Here is a 12,789-nt window from a genome sequence, read left to right as displayed (position 1 = left end):
CAACCGGAAGTAAAAAGGGGAAAATTATCAAAGACAGTGCTGGGGAACCAAAGGACTTTTCCTTCCTTGTCTCGGGTCAAGATCTCTGTGATCCCGCCGGCCTCCCTGTAAGGGGACCTGGGGGTCTGGGCGGGGAGTCCTTGGTGGTTTGAATTCTTCAAGGTCTGGGGCGTAGGAGAACCCCCGTGGAAGGTTCCAGAGACAGATTTTCACAGGGAGAAATAACCGTGAACTTCGCAGGTTGTCAGTGGCATACGGGGATTTAAAAGCTGTGTTTCTGTTAGAGCCTTGGCCTGGTCTGTTCCGGCTGTGTCCCCGTGTCTCTGCCGGATCCCTATACAATATCTGGAAATGACACAAGAACATTCCGGAGCCCAGAGGCCGTGCTTTGGAGATAAATGTAAGCCTCTCGGTACGTTTGTTTTTATTATTGGGACCTATTTTATCTTCAGCAAAAAGGAAATCGCCAAGAAAACAGGGGTGATGGAAGCTGGTGGGGCTTTCCTTGGCCCAACTGCTTCTAGAATGTTCCTCCAGGATAATGGGCGGGAATTTAAACCCTGTTGGCTCCACAGAGAGGCTTGGGGTGGGGGTGGGTTGCAAAATGTGAATTTCTTAAAAAAAAAAAAAAAAAAACTAAGAATTTTGGATCGTAGGGAAGGAAAGGTGATCACCCCAGGCTTTCTGGGGTTTTCTGGTTGTTTGTCCAGCTCTCATGCTCTGATAGGAAGGCCCAGGGGCAGCGGGCTGGCTGCAGGGTCCTGCTGAGGACCCCGGCGGAGGCAGCAGGTCCCAGGTCAACAGGGCTGGGGGACTGGGGAGCACAGAGCCAGAGGGTGCAGACCTGGGCCCGCCCGCAAGTCCCGAGTGAGTTCAGAGTAACCAGCTCAGCCACCCATGTGAGGGGCCAGGGAAGGACGTGAGAGGCGTGGCCTCGGCAGGGGCTGGCCAAGGTCGTGCGGCATCTCAACCACGATCCAGCTCTAGTTAAAGATGATGTTTCCAGGGAATTCCCTGGCAGCCTAGTGGTTAGGATTCGGCACTTTCAGTGCCACGGCCTGGGTTCTATCCCTGGTCGGGGAACTGGGATCCTGCAAGCCACAGGGTGCGGCAAAAAAAAAAAAGAAAAAAAAAATGATGTTTCCGGAAAGTTCTGGGGATGGATGGCGGGGATGGCTGCCCGACAATGTGAATATGCTTAGTACCACTGAACTGTGCGCTTAACGATGGTTAAGATGGTGAATTTCATGTTCTGTCTCTTTTACCACCATTAAAACAACAAAAATGATGTTTCAGAAGAAATGTTAGTATCATCAGGAAAGTTTCAGGATATCAAATAAGTGGAAAGGAAAATGAAGGGGAACCATCTTAACAAGGATACAAATCTCTCTCCTTGGTTAACAGAATAAAAGTACCAAGTAAGAATTTAAAAACCTGCTCCATGTAACAACAGTTAACAGTTTTACCTCTGGATTCCTGGGATATTTGTTTCCCTCTCTGCATCAACTCTATTTTATTTATTTATTTATTTATTTATTTATTTATTTATTTATTTATTTATTTATTTTGCGGTAGCGGGCCTCTCACTGTTGTGGCCTGTCCCGTTGCGGAGCACAGGCCCCGGACGCGCAGGCCCAGGGGCTATGGCTCATGGGCCCAGCCACTCCGCGGCATGTGGGATCTTCCCGGACCGGGACGCGAACCTGTGTCCCCTGCAACTCTATTTTTAAATGTTTTCCTGCCTAAGCTTGGGAGACCCCCTCCCTGAGCTGGTTTTTAAATGTATCAATGAAAAATGGATATAAAAGACTTGAGGACCATTTAAAAACCACAGGGGAGAAACTGCCTAACAGCCAGGAACATGGTGCCACCTTATAAAATAGAAAAATGATCGTATGATTCAGGAATCTGCCAGGACTAGGAGAGAGGAAGAGCTTTGCACGCTTATTTTTTATTCTTCCAGGGTTGTGTGAACTTGCTACAATGACACTTAGTAAATTTTAGGCAAGGTTTGGAAAATATTAGCATGATCCCAATTTTATATATACATATACATATGCATATATATAAAAATATGTATACAGTGTATATGTATTATATATATACATACATATGTACAGATATGTAAATATATGCACATCTATGTTTACACACGTACACGTTTCCCGTACAGCATAAATAAATCCAGGAAGTATTCTGAAGGGAAAACCTCTGATGTTAAAGGCATTTATTGCTGACTTGGGGGGGCCGGATGTTACAGATGATTTTTAGTTTTCTTCTGTTTGGTTGTCTAATTGTGTAGCATGAGTATTTAACATACATAAATTTTAAAGTCAGTAAGAAAAAATACGTACAAAATGCTCAGGAACAAAAAGAAGCCCCGTGTCCATCAGCAGTCACCCAATCCCCTTGCCAGCCCCTGACCACCACTAACTCTTTGTGGACTTGCCTGTTCTGGACGTTTCCCGTCAATGGAATCACACCCTGTGTGTCCTTCTGTGTCTGGCTTCTCTCACTGAGCATCGTGTTCTCAGGGTCCGTCCACACGGTAGGGAGTGTCAGAGCTTCACCCCTTTCTGTGCATGGCTGAGTGATGTTCCCGTGTGTGGAGGGACACATCTGTCCCTTGATGGACACTCGGGTTGGACCCACCTTTTGTCTGCCGTTCATCTCGTTCCCGTGAACATTTGTGTACGGTATTTATGTGGACTTGTTTTCATTTTCCTGGAGTGGAATTCCTACGATGGGATTGCTGGCCACACAGTAACTCTATTTTTACCCTTTGGAGGAACGGCCACTGTCATCCACGGCAGCTGCACCGTTTCACCTCCCACCAGCTGTGGACAAGGGTTCCAGCCTCCCCACACCCTGGCCCACACTTGTAACTGCCGTGGGGACATTGGCCGCCCTTGTGGGCTGGAGGTGACCGCCGTGTGGACAGTGGTCATCCTCGTGGGTGGGTGGTGATTGCCATGTGGGTGGTGGCCACCCTCATGGACGGGAGGTGCCATGTCACTGTGGTCTGACTTGCGTTTTCCTCATGATGTTGAGCATCTTTTCATGTGCATGTTGGTTGGTTGTCCGTCTTTGCAGAAATGTCCATGCAGAGATGCAGAGGAATTCGGAGCCAGTGCTCTGGCTCCATCCCCTTTGGGTGAGCACCAAGCAGCCCCCACCCCGTGGCCTGTCAAAACGAGAACAAATTGGTGACATAACGTCTCCACTCCAGGAAGGGGAGCGTTCTTTGAAAACCATGGCACCAAACGCCGGCTGGTGTGTTCAGACTGAGAAGGGGCCCATCCTGTCCCCCGGGTGGGTCATCAGGGGCCTCCCCGGCAGGCGGCCCTGAGGCACCTGAGCCAGCTGGCCACAACACGGGATCAAGTGTCCGTTTCCCGCTATAAACTATTGATGACACTGATGTCACTCCCGCGAGGTTCACGGGTCTCATGTGTTACCTACCGTGATACCCGAGGGCTGCTGCTCCTCTGTCCTGGAGTCCCACGGCCTGCCTGGGGGGGCACAGTCCTTCCCCCCTCCTGGATCCTTCCAGAATTAACTTCTTACCAGAATACCCCCTGCCTTCAGGGAGCAGGACTGCAAAGACCCCAGAGCGTTTCGTTTATCTGAGCTGACATCCCTCTGCAGGTCCCCGTTGTCCCAGAAAACATGCAAAAACACCAAAGGGTCTGGGCCAGTCTCCTCGGCTCCGAGCATCCTATGTGGGGTGTCCCGGGCTCTGTGGGGTGTGGAGCAGCCTCCCTGCACCCACCCACGCGATGCCGGGAGCCCCCCATGGTGATGACCACAGATGTCCTAAAGATGTGGCCCAGTGTCCCCTGGGGCAGAAACTCCTCAGGTGAGAGCGGCTGCTTTCCTGTAGTTAATTCTGGACTTCAACTTGGTTTGGCCTTTTGAGCCGCCTCACACCTGCCCAGGGTCAGAGGCCGAGGTCTGGACAAGGTGGGGAAGCACTCTCCCAGAACAGGCTCCAGACGAGGCAGCCCCAGGGGTTGCCAGGCTGGGTCTAGGGTCTCTGCTCCTGGGTGAGCGAGGAGGTGGGTCTGCAGCACCCCCTGTGCCCGCACCTGGCGGGGACCCCCCGGGGCAGCCCTGACCCAGCCGCTGCCTGCGGCTCCATGACCCCGAGGACGGGCGGGCAGCGGGTGAACAGGTGGCCTCGGGATCGCTTACAGCCCGGCTCACGTTCCCTCCGTATCGAGACATCGTCCTTGTCATGAATTTTGCAAGCCCGTGGAAGCCAGCAGCCCTCCCTGCCTGCCCAGCCCCCACCTCCCTGAGGCAGAGTGAGTTTCCTGTGGCTACCGCCACCAAGAGCCACAGCGGGTGACCTAAAACAGCGCACATTTCTTCGCTCACAGTTTGGGGGCCGGAAGTGTGAGGTCAAGGTGCAGGCGGGCCGGCTCCTCTGCAGGGTCTGACGGACCATCTTCCTGCGGCAGCTGGCCACCCTGGTTCCAAATAAGGTCGTGTTCACGGGTGCTGGCAGTCAGGATGTGGGCAGCTTTTGGGGACCACGATTCAGCCTCTGATGGGGTCTCTGTAGGTCCCTCCTCCACACTTGGGCCCAGCCCTCCAAGTGCCGCCCCCCCTGCACCTCCCCCCGGGTTAGATGTGGCCCCTGAGTGAGGTCCCAGCCCCTTCCTGGCCACCCCCCGCACCCGCACCCGTTTCCTGCTGCTGCCCTCAGCCATGGGGTTGTCATTCACCTTCCCCCAGGCTTTCGGCACACCTGGTGCCCGGCAGCAGTCCCCGGGCCTTTTGGGCTGTGGCTTGTGTCTCCACCACCAATCACTTGAGAGAGAGACCCCAGGCCTGCCCTGTGTGAGGGCTGCACACAGAGACACTTCCCAGGAGGACAGTGTGCAGGGGAAGGAACCCCCCTCCCCTCCGTAGAGCAGCCAGCCATCAAGGTCGGCAGCAGGGACCCCTGGGGTGATGGGTGAGAAGGGCACCTCCCTTCCGAAGTCTCCCCCCAGGGAACCCATGGCCCCGGTGCAACCACAAGAAAACACTGCACAAACCCAGACTGGGGACATCCTGCAGGACTCCCAGCCCGGGCTCCCCACGACTGCTCAGGGCCCCCCTCCAGGAGAGCTCGTGAGACAGGCACAGCCTGGGGGGCCTGGTACCGCGGGCGCCCTGGGCAGAGACGACGAGGAGACAAACTGAGGAAATTCACCAATAAAGACAGACATGGAGAGAACGTGGGAAATCAGAGCCCTGGACACGTAGGCTGGGGCAGCCACTCTGGACAGTCTGATGCTTATTCCAAAGGTTAAGTTCAGAATCATCATACATATGACCCAGCAACTCCACTCCAAGGGTCTATCGTTGGCTGATTGTGTCATGCCCTCCACCCCCTCCCCAAAATAAGATATCCTGGGGCCCTAACCTCCAGTACCTGTAAATGAGATCTTATTGGAAACAGGGTCTTTACAGAGGTGCTTGAATTAAAATGAGATTATTAGCATGGGTCCTAGTCCAACATGATACCTAATCCCTGGTGCCCTTATAAAACGGGGAGATTAGGGACAACCACATGAGGACACAGGGAGAGGATGGCCATTGACAGACCCAGGAGAGAGGCCTGGGGAACCAGCCTGCTGAATCCTTGATCTTGGACTTCTGGCCTCCAGAACTGCAGGGGGATAAACTTTGATTGTTTCAGGCCCCCATCTGCATCATTCATTACAGCAGCTGCTGGAAACTAGCACAGATTTATCCAAGAGAAACGAAAACATACGTCCATGCAAAAACCTGTACACACACGCTCACAACTGCAGAAAAGTGGGGGGAAAAACGACTCTCCATTGACGTATGAATACTAAATGTGGTGTATACACATATGCACACACAGGAATATTACTCAGCCGTGAAAAGGGGTGAAGCGCTGACACTTGCTGCAACGTGGACGGACCCTGAGAACATGATGCTCAGTGAGAGAAGCCAGACACAGAAGGTGTGATTCCACTGATGGGAAATGTCCAGAACAGGCAAGTCCAAAGAGAACAGACAGTGGGCTCCTTGTTGTCAGGGGCTGGAGGAGGGGGTGGGGATGACTGCTGATGGGGATGGGATTCTTTTTGGGGTGACGGAATGTTCTGGAATTAGATAGAGGTGATGGTTAGACAACAATGGCCGTTCAGTGGTCGCTCAATGCCACTGAATTGGACTCTTCAAATGTAGTTTTATAGTATGAATTTTATCTCAATTAAAAAATTGTTTTGGGCTTCCCTGGTGGCGCAGTGGTTGAGAGTCTGCCTGCCAATGCAGGGGACGCGGGTTCGTGCCCCGGTCCGGGAGGATCCCACATGCCGCGGAGCGGCTGGGCCTGTGAGCCATGGCCGCTGAGCCTGTGCATCCGGAGCCTGTGCTCCGCAACGGGAGAGGCCACAACAGTGAGAGGCCTGCATACCACAAAAAAAAAAAAAAAAAAAAAAATTGTTTTAATGTTTGCGGCTTTCCTGGCTGCTCTGCAGAGGTAGAGAGCCTGGGAGGGTGGTCCAGGCCCCATCCCCACCTGTTCCTGCACTGGGGCAGCTTCAATGCCTGGCGACCCCCCGGGATACTCCCTCGGTCAGGGGTACACGACGTGGACACAGGGTGGCTCCAGAGTTTTACTGTCTGTTGCCAAGTTGTAAGTTCGTGTCTGGGTGCTTCACCCCCACTGCGTGGCTGCCCACCCCGAATCCATGTGCAGCCCAGCCAGCCCCCACCTCACCCTAAGACCCTCTGCTCCCTCAGTGCCATTCCCTCTGCTCACCACATCTGACGCACCTCCCCCAGGAAGCCCTCCTGGATCCCCCTCCGGTCCCTGCAGGGCCCTGCTCCGTCCTCCACTACCTCTCCTGACACGCACGTCCAGAAGTGGGGAGATGACCCGCAGTGTGGCTGGATCTCAGCTCTGTGCCCGGCGCCGGCCACAGCACGTGTGGGGCTTGAGAAGCCGCGAGAGGCATTTGGGAAGGGGGGGCTCTGGCCCTGCAAAGAGGTGCAGCAGAAAGAAGTGCCCAGAGACAGCTGTCCCCCAGGCTGGCCCACTGGCCCCTCCTGTGACCACAGCGATGTCCTCTGGCCGGTGAGCAGGTGGACACTAAAAGTTTTTACATTTAGTGCTTTTTGTGGGTGATTTTGGCCCCCAAGTGTCCCTGAGCACAAGAAGGCGTGATGTGCCTTTTGGATAAAATACAAGTTTTTGCCGTAAGTTGTTCTACAGCCCTGCTGGCTACTGAATCAATATATGTTAAATAAGGAGTCTGCAAACAGAAACTCGCGGGACACAAGATACGTGTGACGGGTTGGTGACACTGTTGTGACCAAAGGCTGGCAGGACTCTCACCCGCATTTTCCCCAGGAGCCGGGGTTCCATGCTCCCCAACCCAGTGTTTGCTCTGACTTCACAGACCCTGAGTGTGAGAATGATGAGAATCAACAGGATTTTCTAAGCAGACTTTCTACTGAGCTGCAATTTACATGCAGGAAAGCACCCCAATCACAAAGCATTTTGTGAACTGAACTCCCGTGAGTCCCCAGGTCCCCCCACCTGCCCTTCTCAGCCACTGACCCCCAAGAGCGCCCTCTCCCAATTTCTGGCACTGTCGGTGCATTTTGCCTGCTGTTGGACTACATTTGTGTACTTGGCACAGAGGTGTACCCGGCTGGTCTCTGTGCTTCTCCATTGCCGCGTGGATTCCCCTGTGCCGGAGACCCTCCACACAGCGCGTCTCCATCCTTTGCGCACTGCTCACTTCCGTTCTTTCCAGTGTTTGTCTGTTCCGTACTTTTTTTAAAAGCTGCTATGGAGATTCTTGTCCAGGCTTTCGTGGACTGTTTCTACACGTTTCTCTTGTGTAAACAGGCAGGAGCGTGAGTGCCTGGCCTTAGGGGAGTCATACAGGCAACTTTTCAAGAAACCGTCAAGCTGTTTTGCAAAGCAGCTGCACTGCCTCCCCCTCCCCAGCGGCGTTTAGAGTTCCCCCTGCCCCATCCTTGCCAAAGCTGGCATTTCCGGTCTTCATCCTTAATGACTTCTTAAAAACAGCTTTATTAGATATAATTCACATAACCACACTGCCCATCCATTTTTAAAGCGCACAATTCAGTGGTTTTCCAGTTTATTCACAGAGTGTTGCAACCATCATCACGATCAATTTTAGAACATTTCATCATGGGGGAAGAAACGCCAGCCGTTGGCAACCACTTCCCAGCCCCTGACAACCAGGAATCCACTCTCTGTCCCTGTGGATCTGCCTGTTCTGGACGTTTCCCGTCCGTGGAATCACGCACTGTGTGTCCTTCTGTGTCTGGCTTCTCTCACTGAGCTTCGTGTTCTCAGGGTCCGTCCACGTTGCAGCGAGCGTCAGTGTTTCGCCCCTTTGCGTGGCTCAGTGACTTTTCCATGTGTGGAGGGACACGTGGTGTTTATCCTTCATCTGTCGATGGTCACCTGGGTTGTTTCCACTTTTGGGCTGTTGTGAATCGTGCCGCTGTGGACGTGCATGTTCAGGTTTTGTGTGGACATGTGTTTTCATTTCTGCTAGGCAGATACCAAGGAGAATTGCTGGGTCAGGTGGTAACTCTACATTGACCATTTGAGGACCGGCCACACTGTTGCTCACCCTCCTTGGTGCTCCCGTAAAGGCGGAGCAGCCTGGGTAAACCACAGGGGGGCCTCTTCCTGGCTGGGAGGCCCAGGCAGCTCACCCAGCCTCTCTGGGCTTGGGAAAAGGAGACATAGCATTTCCTACTCAGAGGATCCAAGACTTAAAACAGGCGCCTGGAGGGAGGTACCCAGCCCAGGCTGAGCTCCCAAGGGTGTGGACAGGGCGGTGTGTGTGGAGGTGCTTAGGGCAGAGAGACAGCTCCCTCTCCGGGCAGGGCCTGGGGACACAGTGGGTCCTTCGGGGAGAGGCTGGCTTGCTGGTTTGGGCAGATAAGGTTTGCATCTTGGCCTGAGGGCCTGGGGCTGGGGAGTCAGCTGTTGCCCAAGGACCCCGTCACTGGGCGGGAGACAGATTCCGACGTGAATATTCCCAGGCCCGAGCCAACCGTTTTGTTCTGTCCCTCAGCTGGGGACTGGGGTGGGGGGCTCCAGCTTGGAGGGGTTGCGGGGTAGGCTCTTCAGCACCCCCTACCCCCAGCTCAGTCCCACAGAAATCTGGAAAATGGGTCAAAGAGCCTAGGAGGCCTCTGAGGGGAGGGGAGATGTGGAACCCAGGCCCCCACCCACCCTGGACCCAGGCCCTATGGCTGTTGTAATCAAGGCAATGAATAAACAAACACAGGGAACAAATATTCCGAAACTATTAAGCCATTTCCATTTGAAACACTAGTGAAAGCCCGTGGGAAGGAAGGGGGCACTGGACTAACCCTACCCCTTATTTTGACAAAGGGGTAAACTGAGGCAGCCCCATCAGATCTGTAAAGAGAAATAAAACCCAGCAGCCTTTTCCCCCACCCGCCCCCGCCAGGGCCTGGGATGCTGGCCCTCCACCCCCATCTGGCTGCCACCCACCTCCCTTGCCCCTGCCACAGAAGATATCCTTTTCAAAATTCTCAATTGCAAGGGGATCACACACCCACGTTCACCCTAAATCATTGATGAGGGAGCCAGCTGGCCGGCGGGCAGAAGGGTTGAGCAGGGACCAGACAGACAGGGGAGCCGGGTTGCTCCAATAAACCAGGGCATCCATCCAACTGAGATGCAGGGCCTGGGGGCTCCCTGGACCCACCCCCCACCCCCGCAGACATGGAAGGCCTGCCAGCAGTCTTTCATGGCTGGTCCAGAGTCCAGGTGGGGTCCTGGGCTGACGAACAACTCCCCAAACGGTGTGTCTGCATCTTAATCCCCTAACCTGTGAGCATGACTTTGTTTGGGAAAAGGGTGTTTGCAGGTGAGATTAAGGGCCTTGAGATGAGATTATCCCGGTGGTCTCTAAATCCAAGGGCAAGCGTCCTTTTTAGAGACACAAACAGGAGAGACAGAGAAACAGGGAGAAGAGAACCAAGTGACAACAGAGGCAGGGACTGGAGGGACCTGTCTACAAGCCAAGGACACCTGGGCCCCCAGAGCCGGAAGAGGCAGGAAGGACCCTCCCCTGGAGCCTCTGGAGGGAGCTCGGCCTTGTTGACACCTCAATTTCTGACTTCTCGGCCTCCAGAACCGAGCGAGAGTAAATCTGTGTTGTTTCACGCCGCCTGGTTTGTGGCCCTTGTAAGGGTGGTAACAGCGTAGATTCTGATCCGGGCAGGGGCTGTCTTCTCTCCCTCGTGTTCCAGTGGAAGGCGAGAAAGAAATCCTCAACCGTGGGGAGACTGTTCTGATGAGGGGGCCTCTGCGCGAAGGCCCCAGGGCAGGGAGTAAAAGGAGGGAGTGGGTTTAGGGAGGAACCTTCCAGAAGGGAACAGCCTCGTAAAGGAGGCCTGTGTAAATGCGGTCAGAAACCAGAAAGGAGCAGAAATGGCTTTTAATAGATTGCGACCATTTAGATCCGTGATAGGAACCTGGTGGAGAGTCCACCAACATTCTCCCTCTGGGCTGCGACACTCCCATGTCTCCAACCATCCTCCCTGCTGTCAGGGGGGCCCATCCCTGGCACCAGTAACCGAGGCAACAAAGATGAGCAAGTGCCCCTGGTGAGCAACTACCCAGAGCGGAGCGCGACAGGAGTCCTGGAGGGAGCAAATCCACGGGAATGCGTTGGGGATTCTCCTAAATCCACCGGGACCCTCCTGATTAGCCATTCCTGGGCTTCAGATGGCCTTCGACGAAAGAAGGGGCCAAGGACTGCAGGGCGGAGGCCTCCGTGAAGATCGGCAGCCGCCCCTAATCCGAGAAAGCCCTCTGGCTCAGGAGCCCCGGTCTCTGGGCTCCGTCCAGGCCCGCGCGGCCCTAAAATGGACGCTGTTGCCATGACTCCGCCCAAGCTAAAACCGACCGGAGATGCGGGAGCCAAGGCCTGACCTCGACTTAGGGAAACAACAAGTGTCATTCTCCCTCTTTAGGCTTGTGCCAATTAAAAATCCTTTTTTCTTCACGAGACGTATAGCAAACAATATTCAGGATAATTTCTTCTATTTATTGAACGTCTGCTCCACGCTGGGAACAAGCAAGCCCAGCATGCCCATCATGTCCTGGATGCTTCCAAAAGCCTGGGGTACCGCACTGCCGCGGCCTCCCTGACTCCGCCTGCTCCTCCTCCCACTCGCCCCACCCAGCTGGCCCTGTTTTCCGGCACCTTTCCCGGGGTTCCCCTAGCACCCACAACCCTGTTCAACTCTTTTTGGAATCAGCATTCTCCGAGATAAGTTTGGAGTGTTCTGCTGCTGGGATGGAGGCCCGTCCAGTCCTGAACGTCCTTTGACGGCGGTCTGCTCTGTGCGCCCCGGGCCTCAGTTCCCCGCCATTGCACGCAGGCACGGCGGTGTTGTCCGTGCGCCCCCGGCCTCATTTTCCCTCCATTGCAGGCAGGCAGGGCGGCGTCCGCCGTGCCCCCAGGGCTTCAATTTTCCCATTCCTGCAGTCAGGCGAAGAGACCGTGGTCGGGCTTCGCTGCTCTGGGGCAAACAAAGGACAGTCAGGGGCGACCCGTGGCCACATCGTGCCACAGGCTTGGTGGCCAGCAGTGGAAACAGCCCCGGCGCCTCTGGGACGCGTTAGGCCGCCGCCACTTCGCGTGCGAACCTAAGGGTAACGTCTAAGTTCGAAACGGACTTCAGCCAGGTGCCCACAAGCAAGGTGGCGCCCTGGAGGTTTCCTGCCCTACTTCAAGATGGCGACGCGCCTCCCTTTGCTCTCACGCCCGAGGTGGAGGTGGACTCTGCCCGTTTGCAAGATGGCGGCAGCCTGGGGGAAGCACGCTTCCCACCGCCTGACCCGCCACGTACCCACTCCTAAGATGGCTTCTCCAGCAAAGCCCCACGCAGGAGGGCAGCTTGCTCACTGGCTCTGGCGCAATCACGTGGCCTCACCTCTTCGCCCCTTCCCCGACTCCCCGGGCCGTTTCCGCCTCGAGCCCTGACGGACGGCCATGTTCCCCAATGGCCGCCTGCCACTGTTTGTGGCCCCACCCCTCGAGCGACTTCCTAGCCATTGGGAGGCGCTGGCGGGGGCCCGCGGCGCTCGCCCCGCCCATCTGCGCGGCAGGAGCCAATGGGCAGAGCGCGCGGGGGACGTGTTCGGGCGTCTCCGCCATTTTGTGAGTCTATAACTCAGAGCCGTTGGGTCGGTTCCTGCTATTCCGGTGCCTCCACTCCGTCCCCCGCGGGTCTCCTGTGTGTGCAATGGACGGGTGAGTAGTACTTGTTCGCTCTACCCCCTGTCTTTCTCGCGCTCCAGTCTCTTTCTCGTCGCCGCCCCGGCCTGCTCGGGGCGACGGTCCTGGCGCGCCGCTCCGCCTCCACCCCGGGCCCCGGGGCGCCGCCCGGTTCCCTCCATTCCCCCCGGCTTGGGGCGCGGGTGCGGCCCTGGAGGGGGCTGCCAGGGGCGCGAGGCGGCGGGGGGTCCGGGGGAGCCCTGCCCGCTTCCGGTGCCAACGAGGCCTGTCCCGTGCGCACGCGGCGGCCGCGCGGCCCTTCTCGCTTCCCGTCCGGGTTCTGCGCGCACGCGCCGCCCTTGGAGAGTCTTGTGGCCCTTCCGGCGCCCCGTATGGTCTCCGCGCGCCCCGTGTGGACTCCTCGCGCGTGCGCGGCCTCGCGCGCTCCCGGCAGCTCTGGCGCGCGTGCGCGGGCTTTCCCGCCGCGCGGACTGCCCCGGCCTGCCCCGCC

At 56.0% G+C, this 12,789-nt stretch overlaps 1 protein-coding gene across 5 annotated transcripts in view; it reads left to right on the top strand.

Annotated features, from left to right (window-relative positions):
• The first annotated feature begins 12,277 nt into the window (after positions 1-12,277).
• PTBP1 (polypyrimidine tract binding protein 1) overlaps positions 12,278-12,789 on the top strand; it is a 10,881-nt gene continuing 10,369 nt past the window's right edge. For 3 of the 5 annotated variants that reach the window (XM_007460411.1, XM_007460409.1, XM_007460410.1), the window contains exon 1: positions 12,307-12,314. In XM_007460411.1, the coding sequence (XP_007460473.1) occupies positions 12,307-12,314 (8 nt within the window). Of the gene's footprint in view, positions 12,315-12,600; positions 12,631-12,789 lie in introns of those variants that run through there. The other 2 variants (XM_007460412.1, XM_007460413.1) reach the window with 2 other exon arrangements.

This window comes from Lipotes vexillifer, unplaced genomic scaffold, assembly GCF_000442215.2.
Source record: "Lipotes vexillifer unplaced genomic scaffold, Lipotes_vexillifer_v1.1 scaffold225, whole genome shotgun sequence".
Taxonomy (NCBI): domain Eukaryota; kingdom Metazoa; phylum Chordata; class Mammalia; order Artiodactyla; family Lipotidae; genus Lipotes; species Lipotes vexillifer.
Note: the sequence above shows the minus strand (reverse complement) of the source record. Positions and strands in the feature narration are given on the sequence as shown.